At 42.8% G+C, this 18,624-nt stretch overlaps 2 protein-coding genes across 5 annotated transcripts in view; one reads left to right on the forward strand and one right to left on the reverse strand.

The window, feature by feature from the left end:
• Positions 1–13,939, forward strand: part of LOC102462635 (tricarboxylate transport protein, mitochondrial) — a 22,665-nt gene extending 8,726 nt beyond the window's left edge. For all 3 annotated transcript variants that reach the window (XM_075904921.1, XM_075904920.1, XM_014568587.3), the window contains one exon: positions 44–13,939. In XM_075904921.1, coding sequence (XP_075761036.1) covers positions 44–115 — 72 coding nt within the window. In that variant the 3' untranslated portion in view covers positions 116–13,939. The remainder of the gene's footprint in view (positions 1–43) is intronic.
• The window catches only part of SMTNL2 (smoothelin like 2), an 81,415-nt gene continuing 76,014 nt past the window's right edge, over positions 13,224–18,624 (reverse strand). For both annotated transcript variants that reach the window (XM_006113292.2, XM_006113291.2), the window contains exon 9: positions 13,224–14,157. In XM_006113292.2, coding sequence (XP_006113354.2) covers positions 14,031–14,157 — 127 coding nt within the window. In that variant the 3' untranslated portion in view covers positions 13,224–14,030. The remainder of the gene's footprint in view (positions 14,158–18,624) is intronic.

Consider the following 18,624-nt stretch of genomic DNA (forward strand, 5'->3'; position numbering starts at 1 on the left):
CTTCTGTGAAGCATTTTCTTATTTACAATTCTTCTACCCACAGATTTTACAAAGGAACAATTCCCCGGCTTGGCAGAGTGTGTATGGATGTAGCAATTGTGTTTGTTATTTATGATGAAGTGGTCAAAATTCTCAACAAGGTCTGGAAAACAGACTGACAGCTGGTTGTATAAAGCTGACGAGGACTATTTGCATAACTGGCTAGCTTAGATCCACATTCATTGGACTAATCTGAATTTATTACATATGGTTTATTATCAGAGATATTTGAAATGCAAAAACTCCGTCCCCATTCTTTAAAGTGACAAAACCTGGCAATATATTAAAGTTTGTAAGTCGTATGGTGTAGAGAAAAGATTAGAAGGGAAAAATTACTAACTGCATACCTTTTTGGTTCTGAACACAGCTGAAATTGATTCTTGATAGGCAGAAGACCAATTTTAAAATAAAAACACTTGGCTCGATTCTGCAGTTTACATGAATATATCCCTAGATTAATTTTATTGATCATTAAATTCCAAAAAGGCCATGTCTAAACACAAAGTTGTATCAAACTACTAAAAGTGTTCTGTTTTGTTTTTAATTAATTTTTAAGTTGTTAACCCATGTATGGACACTCCTAATTAAAGCCTGGCTTAGCAAGATAAATTTACCCTGACTTAGGATGAACGACATAAAACTATTTTAAGTCTAATTTAAAAGTGCACTGGTTCCAGAAGAGATTTGGGTAATCTGATTCTTAAACTTTGCCAGTTGTGTGTATGGATAAGGCTTGAATGCCTTCCGTAGAGTTATTGTTTGTTTACATTGGCATAATTGAGAGCAGAATCTGTTACATTGTTCTTGAAAGAGCCAATATACTGAAAAATTGAAAAAAGGAGCACAGGTCTCATGCTGGCTGATAGCAACTGTGTAAATAGATTTTATTTATTTATTTATTTATTTTATTAACTTCTGAGTTTGATTTCTGGGCCAGGAGGAAGCCTTTTATGCTTCTGCTGTGGAGAATATGCTGAACCCGCTTTCTGATCTGAGATACTAGAAGTAGCGGGGAATGCTTGGAACCACATCAGGGTATATAAAGGCCCAGTCCTGCTATATTTATATATTTCAGAGAGTTCTACTCTAATAAGGACTGTAGGTCTAGCCTTATTCTGAAATTGCACAGTAAAGTTTCTGAAACATCTGCATGGTTTCATGCTCGATCAGTATTTTAGGTAACCTAGGCCATTGCAGTCTTACTGGAGACCTGGTCACAAGTTTCACTAGCCCCTGCTTGCAGTTTTAGTGATGTCCCTCAAGAAAATTGTTCCTACATTTTGTTTGGAGTAGGAATTTGGGGAGTTGCATTTGCTGCATTTTCAAGGGTTAGATAATGCCCTAAAACTATTTTACAGTCTTTGTTTTTATGAATGGATAAATATGTTGATTCTTAATACGTGCTTTAATAATCAAACTGGAACACTTTGGCATGGCAGATGAGTTTTTGTCCATGAAAGAGAGAATAAACATCATATGTTACAACACTTGCTCTGCAAAAATATTCCCCGTTGACCTCTTTATTTTGGTGGTACTTTAATCATTAAGGCATTTGAAGAAACTTCATTTAATTTTGTGCATGGATGGGATGGGGGCAGAGAAAATAGTGTAAGAGAGCTATGTGTAAATTTGGAATTCCTTCAAGGGTGTTATGTCAGTGAATCTAAAGATAATTTGTGCCAGACGTTCATACAATTTATTAAAAAGACAAGCATTTTTTTAAAAAGTTGATGAAAGGACCAAATCAATGTAGATAAAATATCTTCCATACTGTATCCTATAGCTTAGATTTGGTGTGATATTTAGACTTTGGCAAGCCAGAAAAGGTCAATCTGGAGCTAAGCTCGCTGCAATTTAGGCAAAGGATCATGTCTCCTATTGGTATCTGAATGTCCCTTCCTCTTGTGGTTCTTGCCACTAGCATTTGGTTGGATTGTCACCAAATACAAGAAATGGTCATGTTGCATCACTTAAAGTTGGAAACTTTAGTTCTAGGAGCTTCCTTTATCGTGTGGGAAACTTATGCCAATCCACTCTGTTGTCTGCAACAAGTATTGGCCAACAAAGTAGGACACATTACTTTATGAAACAATCATTTATGTCCTATAGTAAAGTATTTCTATAACTTACAAATTACAGATAATTTGTGGCTGGGATTTGATGAATACAAAGTAAATGCGATAAAAGTGGTCAAATTTTCGGAATTTTAAGACAAGTGCTAAAGCAAGGATGCATTACTTCATAGCTGCTATAACATGGCTCCTTTATATAGTCAGAATGGGCAGGGCTTCCACCTTCATCATTTAATAGGTTGTCAAATTGATTATAACTCTTTTTACTGTCTCAATAAGCACCAATGCTGTCCCCATGCACTATATACTCTGGAGTATCGACATTGACAAAATTTGACTAAAATAACTCTGTAGCTGCCCAGAATTCTTCATCCTCCAGTGACCTATCAGTGTTAACTCCCTTGGTGTCCCTTTGATGTAGTCATCTTGGCTAACTGTTCTGTTTCTACAACTCTACCTTTAACATTATATGGTCTGTCACGTATAGCTGCATCAACCACTTAAGCTCTGGTATTGATAACCAGTTCAAAGCCTTTGTAAATGTTGTACAAGTTCCTAATGGCCACAGAACCCAAGTGTGATTCAATGGCCATTTAGTTTCAGAGCTCAGCTAAGAGCCTAAGATGGAAAAACTACAGTGACTTCAGTAGTTACAGCAGTGGCTATGTGAAGGGAATAGGCACTGGCCTATCAAATAGCAATAAGACTAAATTTTAGCACATTAAATTTAAATAGGAGAGGAGAGTTGAAGAGACAGGAAAGCATAAAATCTGGTCATGATGTTTAAATGTTGAGCACATAGTATTTCTAAAATTCAAACAGCTGTGTTACACTAATCCCCAAACCCACATAGAATGTATTTAGCTTTGTTCATTTAGCTAGACTAGCTAATAGCTCATTAGCCATCTCTTTTGTAATCCTGAAGCTGTTTGACAAATAAAAACACTTCATTTTCAGTTGTGGTAAAATCAGCAATTTCAGAATCAAATCTTGCACAATTACCAATTTAGCAAGTAAAAGTACTGTACATGGTTACTCTTCCTGGTACAGTATCTAGTATTGGTTTGGTCAGTAGTACATGGAATTGCCAGTTGTTCTGCTCAGTCATACATGGAATTACTAGAAGCTCTCTAGGGCTGTCTATACTATACTTTATTTTGAGATTACCAGTGGTATTTCAGAATAACAATGTCCGAGTCTACACAGCAATTCTGTTATTTTTAAATGAATTCAGAATAACAGATACCTTATTCTGACTTCTGTAAAGCTCCTCATTCTATGAGGAATAATGCCTATTCCAAAATAACTATTTCAGAATAGGGTATGCGTAGACACAGCACAGGGAGTTATTTTGAAATACGGTGCCTCAAGGAAATCCATAGGTACCCTGCTGGCAGGCCCCTCACTCCACACTCCTCAGGACTCTATAATTCCTTTTCCCTTGCAGCTGTTAAAGCTGTACCCCAGGGGAAAGGGCTTGTGCCAGGAAGCTGGCCCTGACAGCCCCCAGCCACACTGCAGCTGTCACAGCAATTCAGTGGGCCACCATGGCACTCCCCTGCTCCCAAGGAGCACTCTGATTCACAGGAGCCTGCCAGGCAATGGAAGACATATGCTCCATCCTGGTCTGGGGCAGAGATCCTGGCCCTAATTGAGGGGTGAGGCAAGTAGGAAAACCTCCAGGATCTCCGCTCCAGCTGGCGCAACATCAACATTTATGGCCGTATGCCCAATAGCCTGGCCACCAAGGTCCGGATGAAAGTTAAAGAGCTCCACCAGGGCAATGCCAGGGTGAGAGAGCACAGCTCCTGCTCAGGTCCACACACATACCCCTATTACCAGGACCTGCACCACATCCTGGGGGATGCTGCAGCCCCTTCCCCATCCCTGCTTGTGGGCTTGGGGCTGGAGACCCCCATTGTCGTCCATCCAGGGGCCAGAGCCAGTGAGGAGGATGACTCTGACGAAGCTGGCACTGTCACCTCGAGGTACCCACAGAGGACGTGGAGGAACAATTCAAGCCAGATGCTTCTCCCAGCCCCACTGCTCATCCTCACCCCTCCTCCCCCTTTCACTTGCCTCCTGCTCCCTCCCAGGTTCTCATCACCCTCTCCTCATCCAGGTTCTTTACCCAGTTATTTGTACTCCAAATAAATAACCGAGCAGTTCTTCTCTTCTGTCCCCCTCCCCTCCAAACCAAAGACTGTTTTATTGTCTGTGGGGGGGGGGGGAGGGGTGTGTGGGTGTGAGGAGAGGGGTTGTTGAAGGAAGGAAAGGCGGAGAGGGGCAAGGCACAGGGTCCTAGTCAGGAGGCCCTGGGAAGTGTCACTGTTCTTGTAAGAAATTCTTCCTCATGGCATCCTGGATGTGCACCCCTGCCTGATGGGACTAATGGATGGCATCTGTTCAAAGACCCTGCCCTCCCAGCCATCCTCTGCCTCCCACCCAGGGAGGAAGGCCGCCTCCTTCCTCTCAGAGAAGTTGCGGACACCTCCTGGGCAATGTTTCCCCAAAATCCAGGCAGGGTCAGGAGGCATTGGAAATGTGCCCTGAGAAACCCAAAGGCACGCTCCACTATCAGATGGGCCCTGCCCAGCCGGGCATTAAAGTGGCCCATGCTGGGGTCAAGGTGTCCGGTGTAGGGCTTCAAGAGCCATGGCAGGAAGGTTGGGCTACATTTTCCCCCCCCACACACACCACGCATAGTGGCATATCCGTATCCCTGACTCCGATGGTGCACTCAGGGAAGAGTACAAGCCTCCAGTTTCTGGAATTGTGGAACATGCTGGTGTCATGCACCTTCCCTGACCACCCAACATGGATGTCAGTAAATTGCCCACAGTGGTCAACCAGGGCCTGTTGGACCATGGACAAGTATACCTTCCAGTTAATGTAGTGAGATGCCCCATGGTTGGGGCCTAGATGTGGGTGTGGTCAATAGGCCTCTCCTCGCCCCCCCCCCTGCAGTTGGGGAAGCCCATGGCAGCAAAGCTGGTGACGAGGGGGGTCCACATTGCTGAGGTGCATGACCATGCTCAGCAGGGCAGTGTTGATGGCCCTCACCACCCACAGAAGGAGAATCACGGGTGCCAGAGCCCTTGAGAGATCACTGAGCTCCCCCCCTTTATCCTGCCCCCCACACCGGGGGCCATCCCTTATGTAGCCCACCCTCTGCAGCAGGGCTGTGAGAGGGTGGGACTGGAGAATTGCCTGGGAAGGGGGCTTCCCCCCCCACACCCCTTTTCCCTATGGTTCCCCTTTCTGGCACTTCATACACCCCCAGGACTGCAGCCTGAGCACGCCATACCTGCATGACGAGGGCCCTGACGGTTGACTTCCCTGTGCCGAACTGCTTCCCGACAGATCAGTAACTGTTCAGTGTGGCAAGATTCCAGACAGCAATGGCAATGCTTATGTGGATGTCCTGTCGCGTTAGGGCAGGGGTGAGCCAGGCACACAGCTCTGGAAAGGTCTCTTTCCTCATGAGGAAATTCTGGAGCCACTGCTGGTTGTCCCACCACTCCATCACGAGCCAGTCCCACCAGTCGGAAATGGTGTCCAGCTGCTAGAAGTGGCACTCCACAGTGGGTGCGATCTGAGAGAGCTGGGCTCCCAGATGCATGTTAAGGGTCTCCTCAGGCAGCTCGGGGTCGTGTTCCTGGAGGGCAGCCTGCAGAAACTGCAGCATGACAGTCAGGCTGTCGTGTGCTCAGAGGCAGGTCCAGTTCCATAGCTAGGATTGCTGTGGTGTTCACGGGGCAACCAAAGCACGCAACAGAAATGCTTTGCTGTCCCTCAGGCTGTGTCTAGACTACACCTCTCTGTCAGAGATGTAGATTAGGTTGTAGATATCGATTTAGATTAGATTAGAGATGTAGATTAGGATGTAGATGTGAATGAGGTTTACGGGATCTTTCAGAAAAGGATCTATTTTTCAAAAGATCTGTGTCCAGACAGCATTTTTTTTTTCGAAAAAGCTCTGTTTCAGAAAAAAGCGGTGGCTATGTTTATGCTAATGAAGTACGGGATATTTAAGTCCCTACTTCATTAGCAATTTCGAAGTGCCTAATCTACATCCCTCTGTCGACAGAGAGGTGTAGTCTAGACACACCCTCAGAGAGGTAGGCAAGCAGAAGAAGGTGAGAAACAGCTGTACAGAAGGGTCCCTTTAAGCATGTGTCTCAGATACTTCCTGGAGCTGCTGCCTGAGGCTAACTGCTGACGTGATGCCCTGCCTGAAGTGGTTCTGGATGGCCTTAAATGCGAGTTAGCGCCCAATCAGTGTGGACATGCTATTTCGCAATATCTAAGCACTATTTTGATGCACTTTTTGGATGCAGACATGCTATTTCAAAATAAGCTATTCCAGAAGATAAATTCCGGAATAGCTTATTTTGAAATTAGCATGTTAGATGTACCCTAAATGTATCCATTACTGGTGGTCACGGAAATAGGGATTGCTGTATTGATACATGCTTCAAGTAAAGCTGTTTTTTAATGTTTGTGGCTTTTTTTTTTTTTTTTTTTTTTTTAGCATTTAACCTTTCTAAGTTGTTTGCTATGCTTATTTTTAATGTTAAATAATTGTTTACAAGTTGAATCTTTTCTCTCAAAAAATAAAATCAAAATATGGCTTATCTTAAAATGTAAGTGAATTTTGCTCACGATTCTATATATTTTTGTTCATCTCTAAGCTGCCACAGGACTACTTGTATTTTTTTAAATGAGAATTAGATAAGTTTCAAAGGCGTTAATCATTGAGTGAGATAATGTTGCACCAAATATTGTTCTTGCTTTATACAAATGCAATCTTGTTGCTTTGCCCCCAAGAACATTATTTCCTTCTGTAATCTGATCAGTCATGTAGTTCATATTATTTGGGCAAATATATCTAACTAAATCTGAATCCCTGCTGCAAAAGCCATTTGTTCTACATACCTCTGTATTCTCCACAGCTGGATGGACAGAAGGAAAGAAAATCTCTAATTCAGTGGAAGTATATCGATGGGAAGGTAACTATGCCTGGATGTCTTCTTTCCATTCAGCATCACTGACAGTTTTCTCCTTAAACTCCATATAGCTACTGGATGGAACAGGAATAGGAAATCCGTAGCTATCGAAGGTGATTCTTTAACTTGTTTTGTCCCTGCATTTTCTCTGTGGAGACCCAATTGGGGCCTTTAAATAGATACAATGGTAGTCAGTTCTTTAGATATGGGACTCCTTGCAGGCTTCACACTCATTGGCTGTGTCTACATTGGCATGATTTTGCGCAAAAACATGCTGCCTGTCTATGCTGGCGGGGAGTTCTTGTGCAAGAACACTGATGTTCTAATATATGAAATCAGTGCTTCTTGCGCAAGAACTATGATGCTCCCACTCAGGAATAAGCCCTCTTGCGCAACTGTTCTTGTGCAAGAGGCCAGTGTAGACAGGCAACATGAATTTCTTGTGCAAGAAAGCGTCTACACTGGCACGGATGCTTTTGCACAAAAGCACATCTCTTGCGCAAAAGCACATGCCAGTGTAGACGCTCTCTTGCGCAAATACGTTAACACAAAAACTCTTGCGTTAAAAGTATTTGCACAAAATCTTGCCAATGTAGATGTAACCATTGATAGGTAGAAATTCATCATACAAAAATGTATATTCCAACCTATACTCCTCCGATTGCAACATGGAAGTACTACAGTGGAAGTGTGTACATGTCTTATAAAGCATCCCCAAAAGTCTTGGAAAGGGTTTTTTAACCTCTTGCGAGCAGGGTTGCTGTGGGATGTAGTTTGAGAGGCTGGGGGAATGGAAAGTGAAATAACATTCTTCTCTAGGGGAGGCAGGTACAATAGTGAGGGTCTGGGTGCAATAGAACTTGGAGTTCTTGGCGATACGGTGCGTCTTCTTTATTCCTTCAGAGCCCCCTTGTGCTACATTATGCATTTTTGTCTCTGTGAATGTAGTAATTAAAGTTACTATTGATTTATGTTTTTTAATTCATTACTGATTTCAAACTATGTAAAATTTGCACATGCACAGTGGTGCCTCTTAATTTTCAACCACTGCTTAATCTGGATTCAGAAGCCATCAGATAACCTGATGCATAGGTATATGTGATGCGCATTTGGGAATGTGTTCAAATTAATTTGCACAGTTGAATTAGAATTCCTAAGCATTGCACAGAGTGATCTTGAACGAATTTCTGTCCATTAGAGGTCAGCATTCTACTGTAAATGCTCACAAACATAGGAAAAATGTTTAGTCTCTGTTAATAGGTCAGCTGATTACTACCAATATTTAGATGTGTGCTTGTCACTTACAACCAAGTGGTCTCTAAGGAGCCTATAACTGCATATTTACTGAAGGCCTCAGTCTACAAACCCTGCTCCCAAAAGAGAGGATTTGCAAATTTGGGCCCTGTATCCATTATATTGAAATCCAGAATAGCTGAAAATGAAAAATTAACATGATGCAGAATAAGGAGGCTCAAATTGCCACTGAACCACACAACTGCTTGTTTGTATGTATTATAGACAGGTTGTGAAGTTTTAAAAGGGCATTAGAAAACCAGTGAACCATCTTCAAAACTGCCATTTGCTATTGAATCTGATATCTACCACTTTAGCATTTAATAGACCAAAGTGTCTCCCCTATCCTACCTTTCTAATGATAGGTATTTGTGGAGCAGGAAAAATAATATAAAAATCCAGCAGAGGGCATCACTTAAACTTTCAGTTTTAGCACAAGCACATGCACAACTAGTTTTATATTTCATTATAAATTAGATCACATACTATTAATAAGTTGAGGAAGAAGACAAAGTTAAAAATGAGTAAATGTTTCCAGTGCAACACACACACACACACACACACGCATAGTTATGTTTTAGAGTTGCTTTGAAAATGTTCTAAACTTGCAGTATTAATTTTTAAGAAAAATGAAATTGACGACTAAATCTAGTTGAAAGTGAGTCCATTTTTATAATGAGCTCTAATTTCTATTTTTAAATAGATGCCCAAGAATATAACAATTAAGATAAGTTACTTGTTAGCTAAATGCAAAAGACAAAGCCAGTAGATATATCTGAAACTATGCAGCCCTAAACTTCCTTTTCTTCACTGTTTGCCCTGTGGCTACTTGATGACTTTTTTTTTTTTTCCTAGAATGCTTTTTATCCGTGGATCTTGCAGATCTCTGTACAAACCAGGTCACTATACCATCCCAATTTTTACAGATGGGGATAATGAGGCATGAAAAGTAGCATATTCTCCGCATATAAGGTCCATCAATGGCTATTAGCCAGAATGGGTGATGGGTTTGATGATTACCTGTTTTGTTCATTCCCTCTGAGGGCACCTGGCATTGGCCACTGTCAGAAGACAGGATACTGAGCAAGATAGACCTTTGGTCTGACCCAGTATGGCTGTTCTTATGCACAAGTGGTAGAGCCCAGAATAGTCTGGACTAAGGCAAGTCATTTAAGAACGTAAGAACAGCTATACTGAGTCAGATCAAAGGTCCGTCTAGCCCAGTATCCTGTCTTCCAACAGTGGCCAATTCCAGGTGCCCCAAAGGGAGTGAACAGAACGGTAGAGTGATCACTTGATTGCCTATCATCCATTTCTGGTCTCTGACAAACAGAGGCTAGGGATACCATACCTACCCATCCTGGCTAATAGCCATTGATAGACTCTAAACTCCATGAATGTATCTAGTTCTTCTTGAACCCCGTTAAAGTCCTGGTCTTCACAACCTCCTCTGGCAAGGATTTCAGCTGTCTCTTCCTCAGCAGAGCTTGTATTTGTCTTTGATTTGGCAAAGCACCTTAAGTTCATGCTTCCGTCTTATTGAAATCAGTGGAGTATAAGCCTTTTGAGCGGGGGCCTATATGAATGAATCTGAGGTGATGCAAGTAACTAGTAAGAATCAAACTGTTGTAATGCCCTCATTACTCATGTTATCGGAGAAGATGGTAATACTGTGCTGTGAAAGGATCTATAACGATAGTATGTTCTGGATGTAAAGACAGGTTTCCTTTCATAGCATTTCAACAGATAAAACCTTTGACAATGTGAAATAGAAGTCTAGAGCTTTCCTACTCAACACATTTTGTTGCACAGTAGTTGAGAATATACATTTTACTTTCCATCATGATTTTGGTCATTCACTACAATGTTACAACTCAGAACAGCAAAACGTTCTCCAACAAATATGCAAAAGTGTGCCAAACCTCTATCCACTTGTGTAAAATATAGGAGCTTCATGATAACTGGGATGAGGCGCCAATGGCACCTTATATTTTTCAGATGTGCATAAAGGCTTTCAAATCGTTTCCACTATGACATTAGCAACTGGATATCTGCATTACAGCAGCAGGATGCTTCCCAGCTTGAACTGTCAGTTTATGTATTCAGTTAATGTTTTTTTCTTTATTCTTTTTCAATCTGCAAGAAAAGCAAGAGCTCTAGCCGTGTTTATATTGGGCATTAATATATTCTACTAGAGATGGAGCCTGAGCCAACCTCCCACTCCAAATGCCATTGAACTTTGGGCTATTTGGTCAGTTTTGGATCAAGTATCAAGCTATTTGGACTGGAAGGAAACTTCCCATCCAAATTCTTCTGAACTTTGGAGAAGTTCAGATCCAGATTGGAATGATGTAGCTTGGGCTCATCTCTCATTAAATTGATGCAACACGTTTCAACATGAAAGGAGTAGCAAAACATTTCACAAGTGACCTGTACTAGGAAACCTCAGTGTGTTAATCCCTCAAACAGGAAACCTTTTGAAAACCATGAGGGACATGGGGGTGAGGAGGTAATGATGTAGTCCATAGGCTATTGCTTCTTGTCCTTTTTCCTCCCATCTGTTCGGTTTGTTCAGTGTTAGGGCAAACTTAGACTGATGTAACAGAGTAGCTCTTTGAGAATTAATAGAGTTGGTCTTGTTTACATCACTATTTAGAACAACTCAATTTTAAAATGTTGTTAGTGAAAGAATAACTAGTTCTTGCCTGGTCATTGCCATGCAATTGGCTCAGGAGCTCAGCCTTAGGTTTGTGATGTAATTATCTCTAAGTCCTGCTTCAGATGTTGGAACAGAATAGGGTGAATAAGATGAGGCAGAGTGGCAGTGAATAGGGAGAAGATCTGTAACTCAACAAACTATGACCTGAACATATAAATTATAGAGGCAGTAGCCTAGGGCAGCAAGTGGCTCCGCAGGAGCATGTAATTGTTTGGATGGGTAACCGATAAGCATGAGCTTATCAGTTACCCTTTTAAATGGCTACACGCTACATCCCTAGAATGCAGTGATGTAGTTGCACCAGAGAGCTGTAGCTCCATTGACTTCAAGGATGGCTTCGTGACTTCCACTAAGGATCTGAGCTGCATGTGCTTAAAAACTAGAGATTCAACATTTGCATCTTCTAGCATTGCCAGATGTTTGTAAGGGCGTGGAGAAGGGGAGCAAGGATGGAGAGCAGATGCTGGTTCTAAAAGCCAGCCAAGGAGAAGCAGGATGATCAGGGCAGAATCTGAATTGCATTTATGTTAGGTACACATATGGCTTCCATCACCATAGTGTAGACATGTCTTACTGTATTCATTCTCACAACACTAGGGATGTTAGGTATCGTTTGATTGAATAGTCGTGTAACTGCGTGCTATCTTAGCAGTTACACTATTGAATTGTCACCGTGGGCGGGGTCAGCACTCCGTATGCTCTCGGCCCCACTCCTGGGAAGCCCCCTGCCACCCCATGCTTCTGCCTCTGTATCAGTTTAAAAACCAGCTCCCCGCACAGAGTGGCTACTCACCACCCCGAGACAGAGTCAGCAGCATGGGGTGGCAGCAGCCCCTGTATTCAGGGAGTTGGAACTCCCCATGAACAGGGGCTGCTGCTATGGACCAGCCTCTGTCCATGGTAAGTCTGGGCTGCCACAGGCAGAGGTTGCTTTATGGCAGCCTCTCCTCCTGCCCCAAATTGAGGCTCAAAGAGACAGAGTGACTTGGCCCAGTACATACAAGAAGGCAGTGGCAGAGCAAGGAGTTGAATTCAGTATGAAGCCTAAGCTGCTATCTTTAAGTGGATCATCTCCATGTAGATGGAGGAGACTTGGTAGAGGGCACAACAATCATACAGAGAGCAGCTGTGATAGACTACAACTAGGCAGAGTAGAAACTAAATATTATTACTGTCCTTTGCACTGCAGTAAGACCCACTGGCTTCAGTCATATCCTGTTGTGCTGTGCACTGAATCCAATGATGTTGCTCTAGATTTACAGCCCTGTGAGTAATATCATAATGGATCCTAGTTTGTTTGTTTTTCCTTTAAACTCTAAATATATTTCAGTTTTGGAAAAACTTCCTTGGAATCTTTCCAGCTGTATCCTCCACTCAGCCATGAGAAATGCTGTGAGCGGAGTTTGACATATATTTTATTATAAATGGTCATCAATACAGAACCAAAGTCATTTTTATAAATAGCTGTGAGGACCACAAACAGATGCAGGTAAAAAAAAAACATTCTTTAGCAGGATCAATCTATTTGCCTAGTAGTTGTTACTGTCTATTCATTTGTTTTGGGGAGGGAGACTTCAGTATTTTACATTCATTGCAAAACCAAAGCTGCCTTTCTAGTGAAGCCAGAGGGTAGAATCTGATCTCTTTTTCATAGGTGTAAGCTTGGAATAACACCACTGAAGTAAATGGAGTTACTCAGAAAGTATTCTAGTTTATCAGAAATAATTCAAGGTATTCCAAAACTCCCAGATCTTTTAAATTTAGTGGCATCTTAGTAGGCCCCCGAGCAGAGAGGCCCAGGATAGAATGGAACCGGGTGTTCAGTCACATTATTCTCTCATCTCAGAGCTACTTTCTCCTGGGGCTAGGGTTGAAGCATGTTCCTGGGCAGCTTCTTCTATTGCCTATGCTATACCTGTTTAAGAGGACCACTGCTACTCTGTGAGCATCAAATTTATAAACAAATGCTGCATAAAAGCAACAACCCCATGCCTGCCTTGCCTCCTTAGCTAGGCCTTAAGCCAGGACCTGCAGCACCAGTATCAACCAACCACTTTAGCAAACAATTTTAGCTTTGACCCCCACTAGCACACACAGTAATAGCCAATATGGGGATTTGAGCTTAGATACTAAGTGGGTGTGGCTGATACAGATAAAAGCCCACTACTGCTGCAGGTGAACTGTGTAACTTTTTTTTAGTTTAAGTAAGTGGCAGAGGCCTGTATTTTGGTGCTGTGGTTTCAGTCCCCAAATGGGCCACTGATATGTAAGAGCCCCCACCAGCAGTTATGTTGCACGCACGCGCGCGCGCACACACACACACACACACACACACACACACACACACATTTGCCCATGGGCAGTGATATTGCAATAGTGGCAGTCAAATAACTTGCATTCACTAGAACAAAGGCTGCCTTCCTTTGTAAAGTCTTAATGTAAGCTGCCATCTGTTTCTTGGGTGTTATGCTGGCTAGAGGGGTAGAAAACACATGTACAGTATCCTTTGTGGCTTGAACAGTGGTAGGAGAGAATGCCTTTGAAGCATAGATTCTTGTAACATGCAAACTGACTAGAAGGAGACTTACAATTTAGCTTTCTTCGATCTTTTAACACAACTGTATTTAAAACAACTTATTACTAGCACCAAAACGATGATTTCTGCCTTTCCCTATGTTTTTTTTTTTTTGTATTTTACTGGTCCATTACTGTGATCGACATTTTAGGGCCCTGCTTGGCAACAGTGTAAGCAGTGACACAGCTGAATGCAAGCACGGGACAGTAACAAATTTCCGAGTGAATATAAAGGCTGCGCTCTATTCTCAAAACCTCACTCTTTTTTCATTGAGAAAACACCAGTCGTCTCAGTATGGGGTTGTATTCAAACTTTCTTGGGGGTTATTCAAAGCGACGCAGATGATTGTATAGAGACTGTACGTAGGTGAAAACACACATGGGATCTGGCTTGCGGCCCATCACCATCATGTCGTCCACTTCTATCAGGCGGTCGCAGTGTGCCAGTTTCCTGCAGCAATACCAAAAAAGAGCCATCAGACAATGGGTTATTGCTAGTGCACCCTGGTATATTTCCAAATCAGCTGGGCTTGTATCAAAGAGTGGAATTTGTTTTCAAAGAAATCTATATAACCATCTAGCTATGGATTAACACTGAAATGGTCAAGCGCATGTGTTGCTTGAATGTTGCCAGGTTCTGTAAACAGGGAAAATTCCTCTTCCACCCCTCTCCTTTCTCATGATCTGACTCAAAGCTCAGTGGGATTTTTTTCCATTAGTTTCAATAGACTTTAGATCACCCCTAATGATCTGCTGGCTGCATCCCTGCCTCTCTCTGGGCCTGGGCAAGAAGGGCCCATTGGGCTTCCAAATCCTTCTCCCACTTCAGGAGAAAGAAAGCCCAGATCACTCTAGTTCAGAGGGGAACAGAAGTGCCATTCTGCCGGCAAAGAGGCTTGCACGGACAACAGGTATAAGTGAAATGGGAAAGGACTTCATGAGGAAGGCCGGGCTGTTTGTTTTACGGGAGAGTGACCCAGGTAGCAGTCCTGGATTGCCATCAGGATCAAGCACAGATACAGGCTAGAATCGGGAAGAAAGGGAGATGTCTGATGAGGTCTGCGGTGACAGATCTGTGGCATGATGCACCAGTGGGCATGGGGTAGACCGCGCCCTGCATGGATACAGAATTTGTATGCACATCTCTCCCTGCAAAAATGAGCCTCAGATAGCTGCCAGTTTTGCAGGGTTGTCCACTAGAGCCCAAGTCCTGTGGGAGGAAATGAGCCACCAGTCTTTCTTTGCTCTAAATGGGCATGTCTAGACGACGTGTTATTTTCGAAAGGATATGCAAATTCTGCTGGAATTATCATATTTTCTTCCGGTCGCTTTTTCGAAAGCGGGTCTTTTGAAAGTGAAAGTAGTCTGGATGTGGGTTTTTTTTTTAACCCCCCCTCCCTTTTTTTGAAAAACCGTGTAAACCTCCATTTTAAAGGAAGAGCAGTTTTTTCAAAAATGTTTTTTTCCCTGAAAAAAAGTGTCCAGACTACTTTTACTTTCGTAAGACCCGCTTTCGAAAAAGCAATCGGAAGAAGATATGCAGATTCCTGCAGAATTTGCATATCCTCTTTCGAAAATAAAACAGTCTAGACATGCCCAACGAAAGCACCAAGATCAGAGTCAATGACAATCATAGGTAAGCGGACCTTCCCACAGACAGCTGTTATATAATCGACCACTACTGAATTTTCAGTGGCTTTTCTGGTCTCGTCCACACTTATTTCTGCACACAATCCGGGGATGTGAAAAAGGCTGGACCTGGGCCACAGGATAACTGGTCCTTTGGAGGGGAAGGAAAGGAGGGGTTCAGTGCACCTGGGATTTATTACCTGCTGCCCAACTGGGCTTAAGAGAAGATACTTCGTCCTTATAAAGGGGCAGGCAATAGTGGGGGAAGGCTGACTACCCAGTGATCTCTCCACTCCAGCTACTGATGCCACTGTGGAAGAGGTTACAGAGTGGGAGACCCTAAGGAACAAGTGGGAGGGCTAGTGAGTGAAGGCTGAATTCCAGGCAGGAGGGCTGAGAGGGGCTGTTTGGTGAGGAACAAACTGGGATAAAAGAAGGGCTCCAGGGATGGCTGAGCATGCTAAAGCCGATTATGAACTTTGGTGTGGAGGTGTTGGACTTCCTTTTGAGGACTTTATTTCACAGTCAATACTATTGAACCAGTCCTAGGCGGGGGTGTGGTTATCCATAAGGAAATCTGTGTAGAGATCACTAGGGAGTCCTGAGAAAACCAACCCAAGGCTGTACAGAGCCACCCCATGCCATGAGAGAGGCACCTGGGCAGCGATGCATTCTTTCATAGCCCATGTCATAAATCAATCAGCCAAACAATCATGATTGTTAATTAGCAGCCGGAGTAGGAAAGATTATCTATGACTGCTAGATAATCAAATACAGTGAGCTCAAATTCAGTGCACTGCCTTTCTGGCAAGAGTTTTGCTTGATGCCAAATAGTGATTCCCATTCTAGTGAAGTTTTGATTTGAAAAACTCCACTGTGCTGGGGACCTCCTGTACGTCAATGTGACACTGTTTGAAGTTGCATCAAAAGTTGTAGGCGCCTGTAGCTGTGCTTTGCTGCATCCTGTGATTATTTGGAAGAGCATACTGCACCTGGCTGGGCACCCCATGGAGCGTTCTTATTGTTACCCAAATTAAACAGCACAGCAAGTGAGTCCGAGTCATGTTTGCATTGGGGCAAGTGGTTTAAATGTACTTCCTTCTATAATTAAACTTCAAATAGCTGAAAAGTTCTCCTTTGTTATGAATGTAGCAAATGCTGTCTGGTCTCAGTCACTGAGCGGATGTGCCAAAATGCAGGCTGATGCAACTGCGTGGTAGTGGCCCCTGCTCTGTTTTACAGGGCTGAGATTTTTCAGAAATGCACAGCACTAGCTTCTCTCTATTCCCACTGAAGTCAACTGTCATGGACATCAGTATTGCAAATCTTACTCCAGAAAAATAAACCACTAGCCCCATCCTGCCAGAGGGTCATGCAAATAGGGCATTAGTTGGTGTGGGATTTTTATGGGGGGGGGGGGGGGAGGAGGTATTTTCTCAATTCCCTCTGAAAATCAACCAGAAGTGGATATCTAACTCCCTGAGGCTGCTGCAAATGCCAATTTCTTTGCTATGATGGCTAGTGGCAAAGTTCAGTAAGAGCTGCCCATTACTTGCATTATCAAAAACTAGACAGGATGTTGTTTCTTCTCTGTCCAAACATAGAATAGACAGCCAGTTTCCCAAAGAGGAGTGAAATAGCACCGTAAAGCTGGTTTAAATGAAATGTTTATAAAATCATCCCACTTGGATGACACGCTATGTTGCGGCAATTACCTAATTAAGCTTCAGTAAAATGTCAAACCCTTTAAGACCAATAAATAGATCTCTGTGCAGAAAACAGCAGAACAGCATTCAATGGAATGCTTTAAACCATTAAAATGAGCCATTTTCCATAAGCTGTAACACTTCAGAGCTTTCCTTATGATTTGCTTTGACTTCTTGATTTTTAACTTGGAATGCTCCCACAACATGTTGACTTATGGCCTAATGGAAAGATTAGCTTTTATAGTGCAGTTTCAGACATCAGGTCCTTTATGTAGCTACGATGAGCTACCTACTATTCTAGGGTTTTAGCAACAATATTGCTAAAACTACATTCTCCATTAGACCATCTGCTTCTTCATTAGCCCGGATAGGTCTTGACAGTGCAGACTGTCACAGTTCTTTTTCCCCCATGATGTTTACTCTTGGGAAGAAAAAGAGGAAACATCATCTAAAGTTCCCACTGGACTGCAGTAGGAGAAACAGCTGCAGGAGTCTGGAGGGATGTAGCTGTTGACCTTTGCAGCTGGGAAGCAACTGAATCAGCTCTGCCTTGAGCAAGTGAACCTATACTCCATGTAACACTGAAAGAGTTCTGTGGTCTATAGTCAAAAGTTCACCAGACAGCATCTCTTTGTAGTTTTGTTTTTCTTGCTACCAACTATGGAACAAAATAGCACTGAAAATTTCTCTAGCCCTAATTAACAGACTTAGGCTTGTCTATACTAACTCCCACTATCAATCTATGCTATGCCACTTCAGCTATGCAAATAGTGTAGCTGAAATTGGCATATTTACAGTGACATCTTGTGTGCATTAGGGTCCTGGTGAAGTACCAACATCGACTGAAGTGCATTCAGAGATTGATTTATTACGTCTAAGCAGACATGATAAATCAATGGCCAGTGGATCGATCACTATAATATCGATCCCCTGCATAATGTATGGCTACACAGAGATGAAAGAGGTGGGGTACAGCTGCAGCCAGCCTGGGTCACCTGACCTGGTCTCAGGCTACAGGGGTAAATATTGCTGCATAGACCTTAGGGACCTTCCATCTTTGCAGAACATGAGCTCAAGTCCGCTGATCTGGGTTTTTTTTTATCCCCATGTAGATGTACCCCAGTACAGACAGATCTGATGGATATTTGTGCCAATGTAGCTACTCCAGTGCCAACTACTAATGCAATTGTACTGCACTGATGAAATACTGGGGGCTTGTCTACACAGTGTATTAGTTCACATCTGTGGGGTGTCAAGTCTAGTGCATGCTAGCATGTTACACATTCACTGTCCTGTGTCAATCCAGCTGGTGTGCATTAAAAGTTCCCTAGTGCCTGTTAATTGTCCTGTTTCAAACAGTATTATGTTAACACCCAGCAAGGAATTTTAAGTGTGGGTTAGCATGCAACTTGCTGGTGTGCACCACAGTTCATACCCCCACTAATGTACACTGACACACAGTTTAGGCAAACCTTCCTGCATCTTATCCAAGTTTCAAACCACACTCAGGTGCACCAGTGGAGCACGTTTACACTGGGATTTGTCCCTATCTAACTATCCTGGTACAAATCTCTCCCTAGCAG

This window comes from Pelodiscus sinensis, chromosome 21 (assembly GCF_049634645.1).
Source record: "Pelodiscus sinensis isolate JC-2024 chromosome 21, ASM4963464v1, whole genome shotgun sequence".
In the NCBI taxonomy this organism is placed as follows: Eukaryota; Metazoa; Chordata; order Testudines; family Trionychidae; genus Pelodiscus; species Pelodiscus sinensis.